Source organism: Poromitra crassiceps (genome assembly GCF_964638095.1).
Source record: "Poromitra crassiceps genome assembly, chromosome: 4".
Lineage (NCBI taxonomy): Eukaryota > Metazoa > Chordata > Actinopteri > Beryciformes > Melamphaidae > Poromitra > Poromitra crassiceps.
Window position 1 is genome coordinate 17337252 of NC_139626.1, and position 20596 is coordinate 17357847.

General features: G+C 45.1%; 1 protein-coding gene and 1 pseudogene across 2 annotated transcripts in view; one reads left to right on the forward strand and one right to left on the reverse strand.

Annotated features, from left to right (window-relative positions):
* Positions 1–3181: 3181 nt before the first annotated feature.
* xrcc6 (X-ray repair complementing defective repair in Chinese hamster cells 6) overlaps positions 3182–20596 on the reverse strand; it is a 31131-nt gene continuing 13716 nt past the window's right edge. Inside the window, exons 9-13 of the mRNA XM_083635641.1 lie at positions 9911–10072; positions 8426–8567; positions 5826–5926; positions 5593–5709; positions 3182–4791 (exon numbers count right to left, since the gene is read on the reverse strand). Of these exons, the coding sequence (XP_083491767.1) occupies positions 4583–4791; positions 5593–5709; positions 5826–5926; positions 8426–8567; positions 9911–10072 (731 nt within the window). The 3' untranslated portion in view covers positions 3182–4582. The remainder of the gene's footprint in view (positions 4792–5592; positions 5710–5825; positions 5927–8425; positions 8568–9910; positions 10073–20596) is intronic.
* LOC310774871 (superkiller complex protein 2 pseudogene) lies at positions 14561–18361 on the forward strand (annotated as a pseudogene). Its single transcript has one exon. The product of its transcript is annotated as a superkiller complex protein 2 pseudogene (transcript).

Consider the following 20596-nt stretch of genomic DNA (forward strand, 5'->3'; position numbering starts at 1 on the left):
GATCAGAGCGGGGAGCGCTGCGGAGGAAGAAGAGTCAGCATCAGATCCACTGTGATGAAGATAAAATGACCCAGAAACCGTCTGGACTCAAATGATGTTTGTGGTCTTAAACTGCACATTTATAAACATTTGATATGGTTTTGATACAGGGTTTAATTGAAATCTACAAAACTGCAACTAAACAGATCTCAAAAAAAGAAAACAGCAGCTCTCGTTATCTGAGACAAAGTGAAGGAAAGTTTTTTAAATATATCACAACACACACTTTTTTATAGTAAAGGCTATGAAGTTAGAAGTGGAATTATGCATTGACCAAAATTGTCAAACAAATCCAAACAATCTGATATTTTAAAGGTCCTTTGCCTTGATGCAAAGGCAAAGGCTTTGGAAGGAAAGAAATGTGTACATAGGATCAACTTAACTATTTATAGCTTTATATGTAAAACATAGTATTCAACTCCTACTTGACTGGTTGATAACTCATATTGTTACTTAATGCTCCACGTCAAAGCATGATCTGGACGGCACTTCTCTGATGACATCATCACTGCAAGACGACATCACAATGCCATCTGTGACATCACGAGTGTCAGATGAGTTATGACATCACCGGTGATGTCATCACCGGTGATGTCATAACTGCCCAGGCTGGCACAGGCTATAAGTAGGACCACTTCAATAGCTAGAGACGTTCTAGTCTTCTAGTCATGCCACGATCACAGAGTCCCATGCAAGATAGTGATCCTGGAGATGAAGCCTACAGCAGTCCGCCAGATACCCCCAGTCCGCTTCTGATCCCGGCTGGGGCATCTGGAGTTACTCAGAGATTAGACCGTGTCTTGGCAGACACACCTGCGACATCGCGAGCTGCGAGACTTGAGCTAGGTTTATACCTGCTGAATCCTGTACCAGACTCTGGGTCCTTCATCGCCCAGAACCCTGAAAGCACACCAGACTCCGGGTCCTTCAAGCCCGGACAAGAATCTAACCCAGGGTCTGGGTCCTTCGCCCGGAACTCTACAATATATATACAGAATGTTTGTCATAACTGCAATAATCTTGTATAGTCAGACAGGCCTGTGTGTAAACAGTGTGAAGACATTTAGAAAAGGGCAGAGCCTATGTGGGCTGTCTTCATACTTCAAACCCCTGTGGCCTTTGAACCAATACAATTTAGTCGGGGGCGAGGCTTCATGCTGCTGCTCACCTACTTTTAGTGTAGCTAGTTGCTAAACACGTCATTACTATTACACAATACTGTTTGGGAGCTAAGAAGCTGTAAATACTTCAGTGACTCAATTTGATGTTAAGAGCAAACCTCTGACAAAACATAATTCAAAGTTTCAATCCATTTTTTACATAACATAGGCTACATACAAACACACACACACACACACACACACACACACACACACACACACACACACACACACACACACACACACACACACACACACACCTATATATCTATATCTATATATATATATATATATATATATATATATATATATATATATAGCCGATCGATCAGTCAGACAAACAATATGGGCGATATATCAGGGGATTTTTCTGTAGCATGTTTAGGCCTACTAATCAAAGTGAATTTGTGTGTTGCTGGATGACTGACTCTGTGAGAATCTGTAGAGAAGATACCCCGCCACAGTGTAAGCTCCCATCTGCAAGCTGCTGCTGTCCAGCCACAGGCCTGAGCACACAGGGGAGGGAGAGAGGGAAGCATGACATTCATTCATCAGTAGAGCAATGTTGGTTACAGCCTATCATGGGGTTAACCTTTCACCCAAATGTGAACTATGGCCTATGCCCTATGGGAAGAAATACTCCAAATCCCAGGAAGTATCCCTATGTGTTGACTGTTCCGACTGGGCATATCCAGGAATGTGTTCAACGTTAAGGATTTTTTTATTTTATTTTTTTTAGTTATGATATAAACCTGGATGTTATCTCAACCCAGCAACAGTTGTCCTGAATGAGGTAAATTGTGCTCATAGTGGAAGATTGTAACATTTTACACAACTTTAATGACAGTTTGCAGTAGCTGCCACCTGTAGGCCTAGGCTATAAACATTCAGAAAATAGCCTAGTTTAAAAAGTCAGAAAATGGAAGAAAAAAACAGCGTGAAAACATATTGTTTAATTTCATAAACTATTTATGTACCGTATACAGTATCGTTACAATAAACACGATGTCATACATACTTTGAAAGCTAGCAAGTACTTTTATTTGGAAATAGCTAAACCGGAAGTTCTGCCGTTGACTTGACTGTAAAAAAGTGTAAACGAAAGCAACATGGAAAACTAGTCTCCTGCCTAGACAGAGTACAGGTAAAGCACAACTGAATCATTGAACTATAACTACAGTATAACAATCATTAAATCATTCAACTCACTGTCAAGTATCATTCACAGATATCTAAGTCCAGAAATAAATGTTATAATTATTGCTTCTTCTCTTTTTTGGGGGGTGGGGGGGTGTTATCTCACCTGCAACAGCCTCCGTTGAGGCTCCACAGTCTCTCTCCGGTCTGCAGTTACACTCCATGTTAACGTTACCTCTGCAGGTCAGTCCTGTAGCTTGTGGTTATTAGCAGTTTAGTGTCAAAGGAGTGTCAAGCCAGCCGGAATACAGCACTATCACTTGCGCTCTTGTCTTTCACAATGAAAGACAAGCTTTCAAAGTAAAACAGGCTTTGATGTCCCAACATTGTTCTGACTTAGAAAGTGGCAGTGGAAAATAAACAATATATGTATGGAGTAATCTGTTGAGAATCAAAACAATTGTGTCCCAAGGTGTCCTTGTTGATGTCTAGTAAAACTAGATTGTAACAGATCCATTTTGTACAGGACTGACAAATAGAGAAGGCTCCAACTAACACATGCTCCACTCCCACACAACTACATTGAAAAATAAGACTTTCAAATAAAAAATACCACACAAGAAATAACTTTTAAGTCTTAAACTAACCCATAGCAGTGGCACAACTGTTCCTATAAAGCTGCATTACCTGGTGTGCTAGTCAACAGAAACAGCTCCCACTGAAATGCCACAAACTGTAAGCCTGTCAAAACCTGATGCAGCTCAGTTGTGGCTGCAGGAGTCAGTCATTTAGAACAGCACTCTGCACGGGCCTGCCCTCAACATGCACACAATTATGATTTTATTCTACTGGGTGGGGATACAATGCAGTGGAAGGCCCAGGTATGCTCACAATGCTATGCTTTTACTTTGGGGGGAGACACCCTTTTTTCCTAATCGGACAGGAAGAACTGGAAATGCTGCATGAGACGCACACCGACTGACGCACAGGCATCGCCAAATAATGCAAGATAGAAGCAGTTACTGTAGAGTAAAAAAAACTGAAAAAGACAATTTTATTACAAAGGCAAGATGCAAAAACTCAAGTGTCATTCTTGGTTACAGCATTTTTCTGAACATGTGCATAATCCATTCCAATACTCACTGACACCAAAAGCATTTAGAACATAACAACCCAACTTATTTACCTTATTGATATAGCTGGTTACCATGGGGCTGTAACTATAAACCATGCTTAGGGTGTAGGGTGTAGGGTGTATGGTTCAGGGCCGAATGTTGCCCTCAGGCTCTTTCTATGTTCGTCTCAGGACTTCACTGTAGTACGAGCCCTCCCATCGACCATGCGATTTTCGTTAGACAATCTGTGTTGGGCATTAAACTCACCTTATTTCTGCACTTCGAAGTCACAGGTAGGGTCGGATGGGGCAAACTAATTATATCGGAAGCCTAGTTGCGGAAAAAAGTGAACTGTTGTTCTTTTTTAAAAGACAAAGTTTGACGAGAATCACAGAGTTGCCTGGAAACAGAGTCCAGACGCATGCGCATTGGCATCATTTTGTCTTCTGCATACATTCTGCAATGCATTTTAGACAGACCACCACCGCTCACTTTTTTCCGCAACTAGGCTTCCGATATAATTAGGTTGCCCCATCCGACCCTACCTGTGACTTCAAAGTGCAGGAATAAGGTAAGTTTAATGCCCAACACAGATTGTGTAATGAAAATAGCATGGTCAATGGGAGGGCTCTTACTACAGTGAAGTCCTGAGACGAACATAGAAAGAGCCTGAGGGTAAGGCCGAATGCATCGAGCAGAGCAGGACACTTTTTTCATTCCGTTTCTTTCCTTCTTCTTTTTTTTTTAAGGGGGGGGGGGGCATGTTGTCATCGGCCATGTTGGCCATTTTACCCGCCAGCTAAGGAAGGAATATGTATATTCTTTTGAGGATTATGAGTATTTGAAAGACAAACAAGACTTCCAAATGATGCTTATTTACCTGCTACAGTAGCTGGTGAACATATACTCACTGAGCATTTTATTAGGAACACTTGGCAACCAAAGTGACATCAGCTTCCAGGTTGGACATGTTGCATTCTGAGATGCTTTTCTGCTCACCAGTTATGCTGCATTCGTTTATAACTGGCAAGTGGCAAATTGCCAGTTGCTGCTAGCAAAAATCAAATAAAACGCCACATTAACTGGGAGTTCCTACTCGCAAACTTGGGTATGATTTCTCAACTCCTCTCGTCACTTGGCCAGCTGGGCGATAATAGCGTCTATCAGTTCCTGTTTTCTCGTCCCGGTGGTCTGAACCCCAAACTGCTTACAGGCCTCCTTCAGCACTGGCACTGTCAGCTTTGAGAGGGTGCCCTTCTCCATGTGGGTCCTCAGCTCTTCTTCTGGTATCTGCTGCATCCCCACTTTGGGTTTCTTCTCGGCTCCGCCTCCGGCATCGACTGAAAGTTTGTAGGTGAAGAAAAAAAGAAAAAATATTATTCTACGTTGAAAACCCACTTTTGGGCTGGAAAGTGAGTTTTGATCATTTTGATCATCATCTGTCCAAGTACATGCTGAGTTATTGGTATTGATTAACAAAGTTATCAACCCTGCAGATACAGTCCCCTCCGAGACTATTGGAACAGCGAGGCCAATTCCTTTATTTTTGCTGTACACTGAAAACATTTGGGTTTGACATCAAAAGATGAATACGAGACAAGAGATCAGTATTTCAGCTTTTATTTCCAGGTATTTACATCTAGATCTGATAAACAACTTAGAAGATAGCACCTTTTGTAATGGAACACCCAATTTTTAGGTGAGCAAAAGTATAGGAACAGATAGACTTAAAATAGATTAAAGTGAATAATACTTTATATTTAGTTGCAAATCCTTTGCTTGCAATAACTACATCAAGCCTGCGACCCATTGACATCACCAAACTTTTGGTTTCTTCTTTTGTGATGCTTTCCCAGGCTTTCACCGCAGTCTCTTTCAGTTGTTGTTTGTTTTGGGGGGTTTCTCCCTTCAGTCTCCTCTTTAACAGGTGAAATGCATGCTCAACAGGGTTTCAGTCTGGAGACTGACTTGGCCAGTCTAAAACCTTCCACTTTCCCCCCAATAGTTCCAATAGTTTCGGAGGGGACTGTATACTCTTGTGCTATAAGGCAGGATATATTTGACCGATTGAACCCTAGATAAAAACAAAGGAACAAATGACAATGTCAAGTGAAAAAAGTGACTTTGCTTCCGGCTCTGACCCGTTTTGCGTTTGGCGGCTGTTTTGCTCTCTGGGTTGTAGCCGGCAGGGTAGACCAGGTCTTTAAACTCTTTGCCCAGTGGACCCAGACGCTGGTCCATCTGTTGGACCTTCGGCACTGAGACAGAGGAAGAGGACAGAGACCGGGTGGAAGAGAGACAAACAGGCAGCTGTGCATGAGCCACAAGTGAAACTCAAGAGTATTTTTATGTTTGTTGTTTGTTTGCGTCTTACTGATGAAGTCCTCGATGGACTCTGGAGCCATCATGTCCAGAGCCAAGGCCTCCAGGTTCCTGTAGTGCTGCTGGATGACGGGGTTCTCAAAGGCATCACTCCTGAAACCACACACACACACACGACATATAGGCTCCGTTCACACTGTAGGCTTTCAGGCTCTATTCTACATTGATGCTCATATCTCAGCTGTTTTTGAATGACTTTCCATATATTCTATGAAACTAATCTCCAATAGCAATATGAACTGACAGCCATGCTGAAAAGACACATAAGAGTAACAATAACACAACAATATTGCATGTTTTTCCTCCTTAACACTTGTTTTAAACTACGGCTGCAACTAAAAATTAGTTATTATTTTTTATTTTTCTTCTTTTTTTTTATTCCCCCCCCCCCCGATTTTTTATCCCATTTTTATCCCCCTTAGTGCTAATTTACTTTTATTTATCCTGGTTGCTGCTCCACCCTCTGCCGATCTGGGGAGAGCCGAAACTGGCTTCATGCTTCCTCCGAGACATGGGCAGTTAGCCAGCCGCTTCTTTTCACCTGACAGGGGAAGCTTCACTGGTAGGACATAGCACGTGGGAGGTTCACGCTATTCCAACCGGTTCCCCTCCCTCCGAACAGGCGCCCTTAACGACCAGAGGAGGAACCACATTAGCAACCAGGATATTGCATGTTTTGGTGAAGGGGGTTCCTATATGAAGGAAACCCCCGGGAGGCACGGGGAGAAGATGCAAACTCCACACAGAAAGGCCCTTTTGACGACCCCACCCGGGCAGTGGGCACTCGAGGACATGCGGACGGGCACGCATTCCTTCAGCGTTCACAGCGTCCCAGGTGAGAATCGAACCCAAGACCTTCGAGCTGTGAGGCGACAGCGCTTACCACTGCACCACCGTAGCCCCGTTATTATTTTTTCAACTAATCAATTCATCATTTATAAACTGTCTATTAACTCATTGAGTGCCAATGACGACAATCGTCGTCAATTCAAATAGTAACGTAGAGTGCCAATGACGACGATTGTCGTCAATTGCGTTTTTTGACGGTGGGACGTGGATCAAAGCCTGATACATCTCCTGTAAAAATTTGGGGCATGTTGAATGTGTATAACCTATTTTACGGACCCATTAGGTGGCGACAGTGCTCTCCAGATTAGAGAAAGGTGAGGAAAAACAGCAGAAGAAGCCCCGTGATGAAACGGAAACCGCATCGGTATGCATCGATATGCATGAAGCATAACGTTAGCTGTGCCTGCAGCAGCCAATCTGCTCCCACAATTGAGCCCCTCCGTGTCCGCTGCGATAGCCCCTCACATGATTAGTTGTGGAGTTGTTATTATTCTCAGTTGGAAGCGCTGGGAGCCGGTGACAAATACACGCGGAACGCTGTGAAAAAGCTGGGTTTTCAGTGCAGAGCAAACGCAGCAGAGAGCCACCAGAGACACACCAACGGAGGAGGGCTTTGCAGTTGAGGCGGGGGGGTGGGGCACGCAGGGCAGCATACAACACCGACCCAGACAGACCCAGACAGCAGGCTCGATGGACAGATTGGCAAGCTAGAATATCTGATGCCCACCAGCAGTAAATCAAGACCAGCAAGAAAGTGTAGGGTCTGCGCACGCAGGGGCCAGCGCTGCTGGTTGCAGCTAAAAAATATTATTTTGACAAACAAAATTCCTTTGTTTTCGCTGTTTTATTGAAGGAAATTATTTTTGAGGTGTCACTACATCAGAAAATATTAGCTTCAGAGTCAGTGATGTGCTTGAAATGCTTCATTTCACAAAAGGCTGATTATCTCAGCTTCTAATTTGAAACGTCTGTTTTTGGTGAAAACAACCTATCTTCTCCGGCTGATAACTAAAGAACGGAAAATGATATCAATAAACTTTTTTTTGCCGATGATACAATAGAGTATCATCATCGTTCTTTGGGCATGTTCGGTGTTTACATAGTAATATCACACAATATTCTGTGGGCCTCGAGAAATCACTGAAAATGCTCTGAAAGGGCTGGCACTGGGAGCATCCGTCTTCCAAAAGTGGCTGGCACTCAATGAGTTAAATGTCAAGTTACCAGTGAAGTCTTACACTTGCTTCATATCCTATGCTATCCTACTACTATAATTGGAGAGCTATACGTGTACAGTATGTCCGTATGTCCAGAGTTGCAAGGCTCCGATTGCCTCTAAACTTTGCCGAAACACCTTTCAGGGGTCTGGCATGAATCTGGCGTGGAAAAAACAACACAAAAATCAGATTATCTCGAGACCCGTTCATCTGATCAACTTCAAACTTGGAGAGTGTGCTGCTGGGGACCTGCCAGAGTGCAGTGCCAAATTCCATGCAAGTTGGAGACGTGCATAGTTATAGCGCCACCTACGGGGAACACAAAAATGGTTTATCCCGAGAACAGTTCATCCGATCGACTTCAAACTTGTTGCGTGCGCTGCTGGGAACCCAAGAAAGTGCAGTTTTGAATTTTGTCCAATTTGACCAATCAGAACATGGCTTTTTTGTATCTTGAGAACCGTTTGTCCACTTCAAACTTGGGGGGAAGAGGGGTGCTGCCGGGGACCCAACAGAGTGCAGTTACCTGTATTTGAAGCGCAGCTTTGAGACAATCTCCTTCATCTTGTCCACCTGCATGCCCCCCAGTGTCCCAGAGGCAGTGGGACACTGGGGCGCATCCAGCCTCCGGATGTCGTCAGCGAACGGTAGGAAGATGACATTGAAACCTGGTGCAGGAAAGAGTTCCGAAGTCAACAGGGAAAGAGTGATACACGCAGGGAAAGAGTGATACATTGATACAGTGATACAAGAGTGATCCAATTCTGTCAATGGCACTGGACAATATTTAAAGTGCGAAGTAAAAGGTTGGACTTTAACAATGTTGTTCCCTGTTCAGTGTGATGCTACAGTGTTATACCTGTTCAGTCTTTGTTCGGTCTGATGCTACAGTGTTATACCTGTTCAGTCTGATGCTACAGTGTTATACCTGTTCAGTCTTTGTTCGGTCTGATGCTACAGTGTTATACCTGTTCAGTCTGATGCTACAGTGTTATACCTGTTCAGTCTTTGTTCGGTCTGATGCTACAGTGTTATACCTGTTCAGTGTGATGCTACAGTGTTATACCTGTTCAGTCTTTGTTCAGTCTGATGCTACAGTGGTAAATGGCAAATGGACTGCATTTATATAGCGCTTTTATCCAAAGCGCTTTACAATGTGCCTACATTCACCCATTCACACACCAAAGGCGACCAGCTGCCACGCAGGGTGCTGGCACAGCCATCGGGAACAATTTGGGGTTCAGTATCTTGCCGGGGATCAAACCACCAACCTTCTGGTTAGTGGACGACGCGCTCTACCTCCTGAGCCACTGCCGCCCCCCTACAGTGTTATACCTGTTCAGTCTTTGTTCAGTCTGATGCTACAGTGTTATACCTGTTCAGTGTGATGCTAGTGTTATACCTGTTCAGTGTGATGCTACAGTGTTATACCTGTTCAGTGTGATGCTACAGTGTTATACCTGTTCAGTGTGATGCTACAGTGTTATACCTGTTCAGTGTGATGCTACAGTGTTATACCTGTTCAGTGTGATGCTAGTGTTATACCTGTTCAGTGTGATGCTAGTGTTATACCTGTTCAGTGTGATGCTAGTGTTATACCTGTTCAGTCTGATGCTAGTGTTATACCTGTTCAGTCGGATGCTACAGTGTTATACCTGTTCAGTCTGATGCTACAGTGTTATACCTGTTCAGTGTGATGCTACAGTGTTATACCTGTTCAATGTGATGCTACAGTGTTATACCTGTTCAGTCTGATGCTACAGTGTTATACCTGTTCAGTGTGATGCTACAGTGTTATAAACCTGTTCAGTCTGATGCTACAGTGTTATACCTGTTCAGTGTGATGCTACAGTGTTATAAACATGTTCAGTCTGATGCTACAGTGTTATACCTGGTCAGTCTGATGCTACAGTGTTATACCTGGTCAGTCTGATGCTACAGTGTTATACCTGGTCAGTCTGATGCTACAGTGTTATACCTGTTCATTGTGATAATACAGTGTTATTTATACCTGGCGGTGTGACCTGGTTTTTTCCCTCGTCCACCTCCTCTCTCTGGGGCACCAGGGCTACGAATCGGGGTGGGGTGTTCCGGCGAGCGATGTAGCGACACAAGGCGAAGACTTTCTTCTCACTGCACTTCCTCAACAGGGTGGTGAACACACATGCACTGCCTGGAGGGGGACACAGGATATAAAGCTTAGTGGCACTAACAAGGGAGGGGGGGTTGAGTAGGACCATCCATGCTAAAAGTGTTTGAGAATGTATAAGAGCATCAAATCACCAATGATGTCACATTGCGACAAAGGCAAGGATGGTGCACTTCTACACCTCCATCGTTGAGTCCATCCTCACCTCCTCCATCACCGTATGGGACACTGCTGCTACTCTCAAGGACATCAGCAGACTGCAGCGTATCATTCGCTGTGCTGAAAAGGTGATCGGATGCAACCTTCTATGTTCTCAGAACATAGAAGCAATATCAGAAACCATGATCCCAAGAGCCCTGTTGCTAACCACTTCAATCATATGGACCATACCGTTGCTTCTCTCAGTTATACCGGGATTGAGCATGTGCAACTCCCACGGAGGAGGGGGGCAACATTAATAATATTATTTTAAGACGCAAACTCTTTTGGATCTACACTCTGGGTACTCTGGCGCCCAGGGGCCTCAATGAGGGGATGGACATTTGTCCTTTCTTATAACTGTATTTTTGTGTGTGTTGCATTTGAATTGTCTCTCTCGTTCTCATTTGAACTTTAAGTACTCGTGGTCCTTGTTTGCTATGTTTACACCGAGTTTAAGACATATAGAGGCGCCTCTCTAGCGTACCCACACTTTATGATGGCCCACTAGCCTGACGGTGGTGTTGGGCTACTACACTACTGAGTGTTTTTCCTCCTATTATTGTATGTACTGTACATGTATTCACATATATATATTTCCTTCACATATGCAGATTTCTTCCTCAGGAACTAGTACCACTTTCGAACTCACTTAAAGCCCCAATCAGTAAGATTTTTGACATTTTTTACCGTAATATAAGAGCTTTTTAGTCTTAGGACATGGTAGATTGACTTGTAATAGGGAGACTCTCGACTTTATTTATCCCACACCGCCCTCCATTGGCCAGCCCTGGGACTAAGCAGGTTGTCTGCCACGTCCCGTGGCAATAAAAAAAGAAAAGAAAAGGATGCGCGCATGCGCTGTACAGCGGAAGCGCTGTCTTCATGAAAACAAGGAAGTAACTCGATTCGGATTTGCTACGAAAATTATGTTTCACGGAACTATGGATTATTATTTCATCACGTGGTGAGTACCCGATGTCACAACATGTACATAGAGCTTTCTGGCACTGTGTTTTGTTGACTTTGAACGGCGATATCGTTATCGATACTATTGCACCCAGAGGGCGCAGTTTCTCCAATAGCAAAACTTGGAAAACTTGCTGAATGGGGCTTTAAATTAGCAGCATAATGCATTTGTGAATGGTTCTGTTTTTTCTGCTATTTATGTATTGTTCTGTATATTTCTATTACTGCACTACAGTCATTCTGGGTAGCTTTAGTGTATGCCTATGCCCAGGCCCACTTTATGTGGGGATGTGTGTCATGGCAAATTATTGATCAAGTGTTTATTGATTGATTCATTATTAATTATGACAATTCTAAGATGTATTTTGTGAACTGTGTTCTTCATCAATGCAGAAGATTGCTGTTCAAGGAGAACATGTAAGTTCCTGTGAGAACCTGTGTCTTGTTTTGGGAATAGACTGGATTTGTTATGTATTCTAGTGAACATCAGATAACTATTGACGTCATGGAAACTTTCTGTTGTGCATCCAAGGTGGAGGGCGGGTGCGATAGTTTCAGTATATGATGATATGTAACAATGACTCGTGGCTCTTCCATTGACAAATGTAGTCAAGAGGAGACCTCTGTGCACAGAGATAATTGTGGAATAAAACCTCCTATGAACATTTAAAACGGATATCTAATTATTGATGAATCAGCAGGGCATTGCAGCAGATTTTGCCACCACATGTGTTTTTTGTGGTTACAGTCTTGGCTCTGTCCACACAAAAGTTGGAAGTATGGCTAATCTACCACTAACTGTGCTAACTTCCCTTTTGATTATTTTGGTTTCACTATGTGTAATTGTCTTTGTATGCAACTTTTTTAATTCTAAGCTTTTCCTGACACATGACCGAGTTGGCCCACTTGACTGCGTCATGTGACTGCATCATGTGGGTCTTTAAAGATGGCGTCTTTCTCATGTCAGTTTGTCTGAAGAAGGGCAGGGTGCTGCCCGAAATGTTACCACCGGTGTAAAATAAATATACTCAACTTGGAGCCTTGCAGTGTGCAAGCTTTCTTTTTCTTTTGATCGGATGCAACCTGCCATCCCTTCAGGACCTGCACACCGCCAGGATGCTGAAGCGGTCTCGGAAAATCATGGCCGACCCCTCCCACCCTGGACATGGTGTCTTGTAAATACTCCCCCTCAGCAAGAGACTGAGGTCTGTCAAGACCCCCCCCCCCTGATGATTGTTGATGTGACCGCTACGCTGCATACTTACACTAAGTCAAATTCCACATACAGTACAGAATCAGATTACCTACAGTGGCAATAAAAGTGGTGAAGTGATGAATTGAAGTGAACAGAGAAATCAGAAGAAACTGAGGGGGTGTGAGGGGGCAATTGCCCCCTCAGATTTTTGAAATGTTTTTTCCCCCCATATAATTTCATTACTATGGATTTTATAACATGTAGTTATTATCGGCGAGGCCACGCATAGGCACCCAGCCACCCACACGGCACAGCTGCTGACAGCAGGGTTTCTGCTTAACTGGTCAGTATAGTGCATCAATCCCCTTTTCAAACACGTGAAAATGAAATGCTGTTAGTTGTTATAGGCACAGATAGTTGGCTACTTGTACCAGGCAGCTAAAGTTAGCATTGTAATGTTAGCCATCCCTCAATCATGTTGTTTACATGTCATGCTAGCTTGTGGTAGCATAGCATCCTATTTAACATTGGTGGTAAATGAGAGCTGTGTGAGTGTTATGCATTGTGTTATGGCAGTGAGCTGATCATTCTTACCACCACTCTATCACACAGGTTATACTGTAGGCCATAGGTTCTCAGATGTTTTTCAGCCAAGGACCCCTTACAAGATAGAAAATATACCGGGGACCCCCTCATTCTGATTTGTTTCCACTGTAACATGCTTGACTTTTAAATTTATAGGTTTGTTAGATTAGGATGTAATCCATCTGAACCATTTTAGATTTAAAGCATACAATATTTTTGCTGAACTATGAAGCTTTTGCACACACAAAACATTCTTATTTTATTTTTCCTGAAAACTTTTCGCAGACGCCCTTGCAAAGTGCCACGGACCCCTGGGGGTCCCCGGACCCCCATTTGAGAACCACTGCTGTAGGCTAGTTAGCAAAACACGGAATTCCATTTGATGTCTCCAGCCAGGTCAAAATGCAGAGGAAAAGATCACCAATCAGCGTAAAGTCCTCCCAGCCCTGTCTTCAGTGAAGAGGACATAGAGGTTGATGCAAGGAGTAAGTTTAGTGATAGGCTATTTTTCCAGACACTGTACCTGTACTGCTTCCTATGCATTGTGTTTGCTATTAGCATGTTGGCATGCTCCTTTCATCTGTGGCTTTATTATCTACAGATTTGTTCCCTAAATTAATTAGCATTGTGGATAATAGTCTTGAATAACATTTGGGGTATAGTACGATTTAGCTATTTTTGTGTGTGACTAAGTTAATAAGCATAACAGCACAAATAATTGACAAAGATCTCTAAATAAATATTGAGCATTTACTTGAATGAAAAAAGGAACAAATACTGATGGTTAAAACTGAAATGAGATCACAAGAGTCTAATCTTAATGTTAATTTAAAATGAGATATTCCTCTAAATCTGGCTTCAAACGCCAAAAATTCCGGCACCGTTCACAGGGCGGCACGAGTTTGCCCCCTCAGATTTTTGGCTTGCATGATGCCCCTGAGAGAAATGATTGGGGACGTACAGAATCCACGGTCCACAGTGTGACCGCGGCCTTCTTCTGTGGTGCTTTATGGTAGTTGGCATCCTTTATGTTGCATTACCATAAATGTATCTCCACTCACACAGTGTGACATCACCAGTGATGTCATAAATCCTCCTTATTGTGACCTCATTAGTTATGTCATAAATCCTACCCTGCTGGTGGTATAAATAGGACCAGTAGACGGTGAGTACTCACCACGTCACCTCTCTCCACTCACAGAGTGTGACATCACCAGTGATGTCATAAATCCTCCTTATTGTGACCTCATTAGTTATGTCATAAATTCTACCCTGCTGGTGGTATAAATAGGACCAGTAGACGGTGAGTACTCACCATGTCACACTTGTGAGATTTTGTGAGAGCACACCCTCAAGCAGGTGTCTCACACTACGACCTAAGAGTCAACCTTCAGAGATTTGAGTAGCAGTTTCCACCGCACCCTCACCTGAACATTGAGATGAAAATAGTGTGCAGACCCGAACCCTGAGGTGACTGTTGCCACACCTAAGAATCCAGACACATTCACTCAAATAGACAACTTTCCCTTGTGTGCTGTCTGCTGTTGTGGTGTTCAGTTGGGGAGATGGAAAGAACATTTGTGCCCTCTGTGGCCCCCTCGGACGTGCTGATCGCACACCCTCTGCCCCACAGCCAGCCCTCAGCTCAACACAGCATGTTCCCTCATGGACGCCCTCTGACCCACAGCCAGCCCTCAGCTCAACACAGCATGTTCCCTCATGGACACCCTCTGACCCACAGCCAGCCCTCAGCTCAACACAGCATGTTCCCTCATGGACGCCCTCTGACCCACAGCCAGCCCTCAGCTCAACACAGCATGTTCCCTCATGGACTCCCTCCCACCAGCGTGGACCTAGAGACAGAAGTGGAGCAACAGTTTCTGCACGACCCCGCCTGGCTCCCCATACACGACACAGACGCTGCCTTCCACAAGTTTCTCAAGGTGATTCAGAGAGAGGTTTGTGTTGACTCTCTGTTCAGCTACACTCGATCTCCACTCCACTCCAGCTTGTCTTTTATCAGAGATCAAACCACAGGGATGGTGCTGGACTTCACAGAGGTGTTATTGGAGCACACAGCAAAGAATTCCCTGTCTTTACAACGGCAACCGGCGCTGCCTTCAGAGGGCCGCACCAACTACCCCTTCTTGCCTGGAGGGATGGAGGAACTTACTCTGGACAAAATCAAGAAGAGGTCAGAGCTGGAGGACATAGACTTTGAGAACGATTTACTCCAAGTCCCTCCTGGACTTCAAGCTGGGATAGACTTCAGTGACGAAGATGCCAAAACAGTGAAAGCAGACATCAACTTCATGTCCCTTCTGTCCATGTTTGATAACATTGATTTGCAACCTGAGGCAGAAGAGAAGGAGAAAGGCAGAGGAAGTGGAGAAGCTCCCAAACTGCCCAGAACAAACAGCCTGGAATACCTGGGCATCAAGGATGATGTGCCGCCGTCCTCTACATCAGAGAAGGGAAAACAAGTGAAATCCAAACCAGCAGAAGATCCTGAGAACAAGAAATGGGCCATCCCAGTCAACATCACCTCACCCTGCGCTGACTTCTATGAACGCATCCCCAACCCGGCTTTCAAGTGGCCGTTTGAGCTGGACGTCTTCCAGAAACAGGCTGTGTTGAGGCTGGAGGCTCATGAATCTGTGTTTGTAGCAGCACACACGTCAGCTGGCAAAACAGTGGTGGCAGAATATGCTATTGCTCTCTCACAGAAACACATGACCAGGACAATCTACACCTCCCCTATCAAGGCCCTGTCCAATCAGAAGTTCAGAGACTTCAAGAATACCTTTGGGGATGTTGGACTGCTGACGGGCGACGTGCAGCTCAGTCCTGAATCTTCCTGTCTCATCATGACCACTGAGATTCTCAGGTCGATGCTTTACAATGGATCAGAGGTGATCAGAGATTTAGAGTGGGTGATCTTTGACGAGGTTCACTACATCAACGACGCTGAGAGAGGGGTTGTGTGGGAGGAGGTTTTGATTCTGCTTCCGGAACACGTCGGCATCATCCTGCTCAGCGCGACGGTGCCGAATGCTCTGGAGTTCAGCGAGTGGATTGGTCGTATTAAGAAGAGGCACATTTATGTGATCAGCACAGAGAAGAGACCTGTGCCTTTGGAGCATTACCTGTACATTGGAAACACCACCAAGGCAAAGAAGAGGTTCCTGCTGCTGGACGCTACGGACAACTTCCTCCCAAAAGCGTATTATGCTGCTGTCAATGCCATGAGGCAGCAAAGCAGCAAACACGCCCAATCATTTGGCAGGAAGAACACTTCTCATTACACTTCAGCCAATCAGGACCTAGCCTTGTGGCCCCCTCTCCTGCACCACCTGTCCCAGCACCAGCAGACGCCGGTGGTGGCGTTCACCTTCTCCCGGACGCGCTGCGACAATTATGCCCGTTCGCTTACTTCCATTGACCTGACCACCTCTGTGGAGAAGGTAGAGATCCACAGGTTCTTCCAGAACAGCCTGAGTCACCTCAGGGGAGGAGACCGAGAGTTGCCCCAGATCCTGCTGATGAGAGACCTGCTGAAGAGAGGAATAGCCATCCACCACAGCGGGATCCTGCCCATAGTCAAGGAAGTCATTGAGATGCTTTTCTCACAAGGGCTTGTAAAAGTGCTGTTTGCCACTGAGACGTTTGCTATGGGAGTGAACATGCCTGCTAGAACTGTGGTGTTTGACAGCATCAAGAAACACGACGGGACCGGCTACAGAAACCTACTGCCTGGTGAGTATATTCAGATGGCAGGTAGAGCAGGCAGGAGAGGTTTGGATGGCACAGGCACAGTCATCATTCTCTGCAAGGCTTGGGTCCACAACATGGGAGACCTGCATGAAATAATGCTGGGTAAACCTACTGTCCTCCAGTCCCAGTTCAGACTGACCTACACTATGATTCTCAACATGCTGCGGGTGGAGGCCCTCTGCATCACCGACATGATGAGGCGGAGCTTCTCTGAAAACCACAGACACAGCCAGACCCACGAGAAGAGGATCAGGCAGCTGAAGCAGATGGTGTCATCTCTGCCTCCACTAGACATGGAGGGCCAACTGTCCGACCTGGTGCCTTACTACCAGACCGTGACCGAGCTACGCATCACTGCTGAGGCTCTGCAACGCGCTACTCTGGGGTCTGTCAACGGGCTGAAAGCTCTGTCTGTTGGTCGAGTTGTACTAGTTAATAACAAACAGCATCTGAATGCCCTGGGAGTTATTCTTCAGGTCTCCAGTGACCCTGTGAAACGCACTTTGGCAGCTCTGATCATCTGTGAGAAGTGCAATGGGGATGGGGACGGCCCCAACGCCTTCCCTCACCTCTACAACACGGCTCTCTTTATACCTGAAGGCCCATGCAGCCACACACTGCAGAAGCTTAAGCTGCAGGACATCTCAGCCATCACGGTGAAAACCCTCAAGGTGAATCCTGAGAGGATTATCGACGACTACAACAAGAGGCTTGAGCCTCCTGGCCAAGCCATCTCCATGGTGACCCAGGAGCTGCTGCGATTGGCCAAGGCCAACCCGGGCAGGATTGCGACCCTCGATGCAGTGAACGACCTCCAGCTGAAGAGCACCGATGTGGTCAAAGGTTCCAGGAGGCTCTGCGAGCTGGAGCACCGCCTCAAGGAATTCAACTGCGTCCACTCGCCCACTTTCTCGGAGCAGTATGCGCGAATTCACGAGAGGATGAGTGTGCAGGAAGAGCTGGACAAGCTGCTGTTCCTGGTGTCCGACCAGTCTCTGTCTCTGCTTCCCGAGTACCACCAGAGGATCAAGGTCCTGCAGTCGCTGCAATACGTGGACAGGGGCGGGGTGGTGCAGCTGAAAGGCCGGGTGGCATGTCAGATCAGCAACCATGAGCTGCTGCTGACCGAGCTGCTGTTCGAGAATGCTCTGGGCCCACTGGCACCCGAGGAGATCGCCGCCCTGCTGTCCTGTCTGGTCTTCCAACAGAACACCCAGGTGGAGCCGCACATCAACAAGACACTCCAGGAGGGTAAAGATCGGGTGCTGTTGGTCGCCCAGCGTATCGGCGAGCTGCAGAGGGAGTATGCAATAGCGCAGACAGCAGAGGACTTTGTAAGACAGTTCAAATTTGGCCTGACAGAGGTGGTGTACTGCTGGGCCAGAGGCATGCCATTTGCAGAGATCGCCAAGCTCACTGACGTCCAGGAGGGTACGGTGGTGCGCTGCATCCAGCGTTTGGATGAGGTGCTGAAGGAGGTGCGCCTGGCCGCCCGCATCATCGGAAACTCTGACCTGGGGAGCAAGATGGAGAAGGCGTCCCAGGCCATCAGGCGGGACATAGTCTTCACCGCCTCCCTCTACACCCACTGAGGGAGGGGGAGGACAAGCAGGACGGGACTGCTGGTGAATGTGACAAGAGCAAGCCAAGGTGCCTTTGTGTGAAGGGTGAGAGACTAATAACGGCGTGGCTACTATCACAATTGCTTTATTTCACCAGGCAAGTCATTAAGAACAAATTATTATTTACAATGGCGGCCTGGAAGCATCACTGGCGACATCACAATTGCTTGAGTGTGAACATAGAATATATGCCCTCCACATTTTTTTGATGAATTTTTATTAATTTAAAGAATGAAAAACACAAAAAACATTTACAAAAAATAAAACCTATACAAACACATGCAGATTCACTCACTCACAAATATAATCCCCCTCCCTGCAGGGCCCACCCCCCCACAAAGATATTATCTCACAGTACCACATTATGATCGATCATCGCTGATACAGTATATCATATCACTATAGTATAGGGGTGGGGAGGGGAACTCGATACAGCATAGTATCGCGATATTTTGTGTGGCAATATACTGTATCGCACAGATGCTAAGTATTGCAATATTTCATTATATAAATGTGTCAGGTGAATGCAACATTTTGATAGGTTTGTATGATGGTATTGGTCTGTCTGTGTACTTTGCTGCAATAAAAATGATTGAAGTGAGATGAACAGACCGCAAACTTTATCTTAGATAAAACAGGTGTTGACAAAATTTTCTTTTGGAGACATAATTTGCATTGGAAAAAAGGTAATGAATCGCAATATATCGGAATATCGCAATACTCAATATATTGCAATACTAGCATAGCGCAATATTATCGTATTGTGACTTAATAAGTATCGTGATAATATCGTATCGTGGGGCATCAGGTGATTCCCACCACTACTATGTCACTACTATATAGTAGTGACCTCTCCACCAGGCCGAGCTGTCTAGAACTGTATGACATCATCGGTGACCTGGCCACTTTCTTTCTTTTTTTGTGGGGACAGACATATGGACATTCGGTCCCTAGTGGCCACGCCGTAAAAATCATTTACTTATCATCATCATATCATCATTATGAACTGAATTGGGTAGAGGTCTTATTTTCAGAACTGTAAAATTAAGGAGGGGGGGGGGTTGCCGTGTTTAAGCACCATGATTTGCCTGAAGGTCCAAACACCGCACAGCCGGGAAACTAGAGGTCATCTCATGAAGTGACACCTCTGAATTACTGCATGAGCTGAGTTTGGTGTGTGATGCCCAGGGCAGCGCGGTGGGGGAAACACAGCAGCACAGTTGTGGCAGTTGCTTGCCATCCACCATGGGTGGCTTGTCTATTAGCACGGTATTGCAATATTGTGGTTCTTGTGACAGTAAGAAAGTAGCTGGCTGGAAATGTTTGAATGTTTGGCCATTTAGCTCAGTGTTTCTCAAAGTGGGGTCAGGGGACCCCCAGGGGTCCTTGAGGTGATTCCAGGCAGTCCCCAGCAAAAAGAAAAAAGGGGGAGCTGGTGTGTGTTCCCGGGGAACTTGTAATGTGGGGATGGCGGCTGTGTGCGGCTTAAATATCACACAGACAGGCTGCAGCAGGTGAACACTGGCATAATACATAGCAGCCTAGCAAGCTTCATTCATAACGGAGCTATTTGATAGAAACAAACACAAATACGTACTCACATTGGGTTGAAAATAGGAAAGGTGTAGTGTAGTGTAGGTCTAAGTTGTGTCAGTTTAATGCTCCTTGACGTGAGAAAGTTTGAGAACGCCTGATTTAGCTGACAGCTGGCAATAAATCACTCAAGAACAGTATGACAGTTGGATTGTTGATTGCAAGATTGTTAAGATTCAAATGAAGCAATATCACTGTGTGACATTGCGGCCTCGTGCCAAAGATAATCACAGCCGTGACGATATCCAGGAACAACAGTACGACCTCAAGTGTCATACTGCTTTTTTACAACAGTTGTCAAGTTATTCATCAAGTAATAGTATTTTTTTAAGTAATTTGAGACAACAGTACATGAAAATACAAGAAAAATAAAACCTGCAGTGATTTGTGTGTGTGTGTGTGTGTGTGTGTGTGTGTGTGTGTGCGCACGCACATTTTCTATATTTAATTGTTCTCTAATTGTTGTTTTATATTATGTTGAGTTTCCCTGCCCCTGACCAGGTGCAATGGAGAGTTTCAGTGGAACAAATACTAAATGCTTGCCATTTTTGGCATGAAAAAAATCAAATATAAAGATACAATGTAGACAATTGAAAAACAAACAGAAATAAT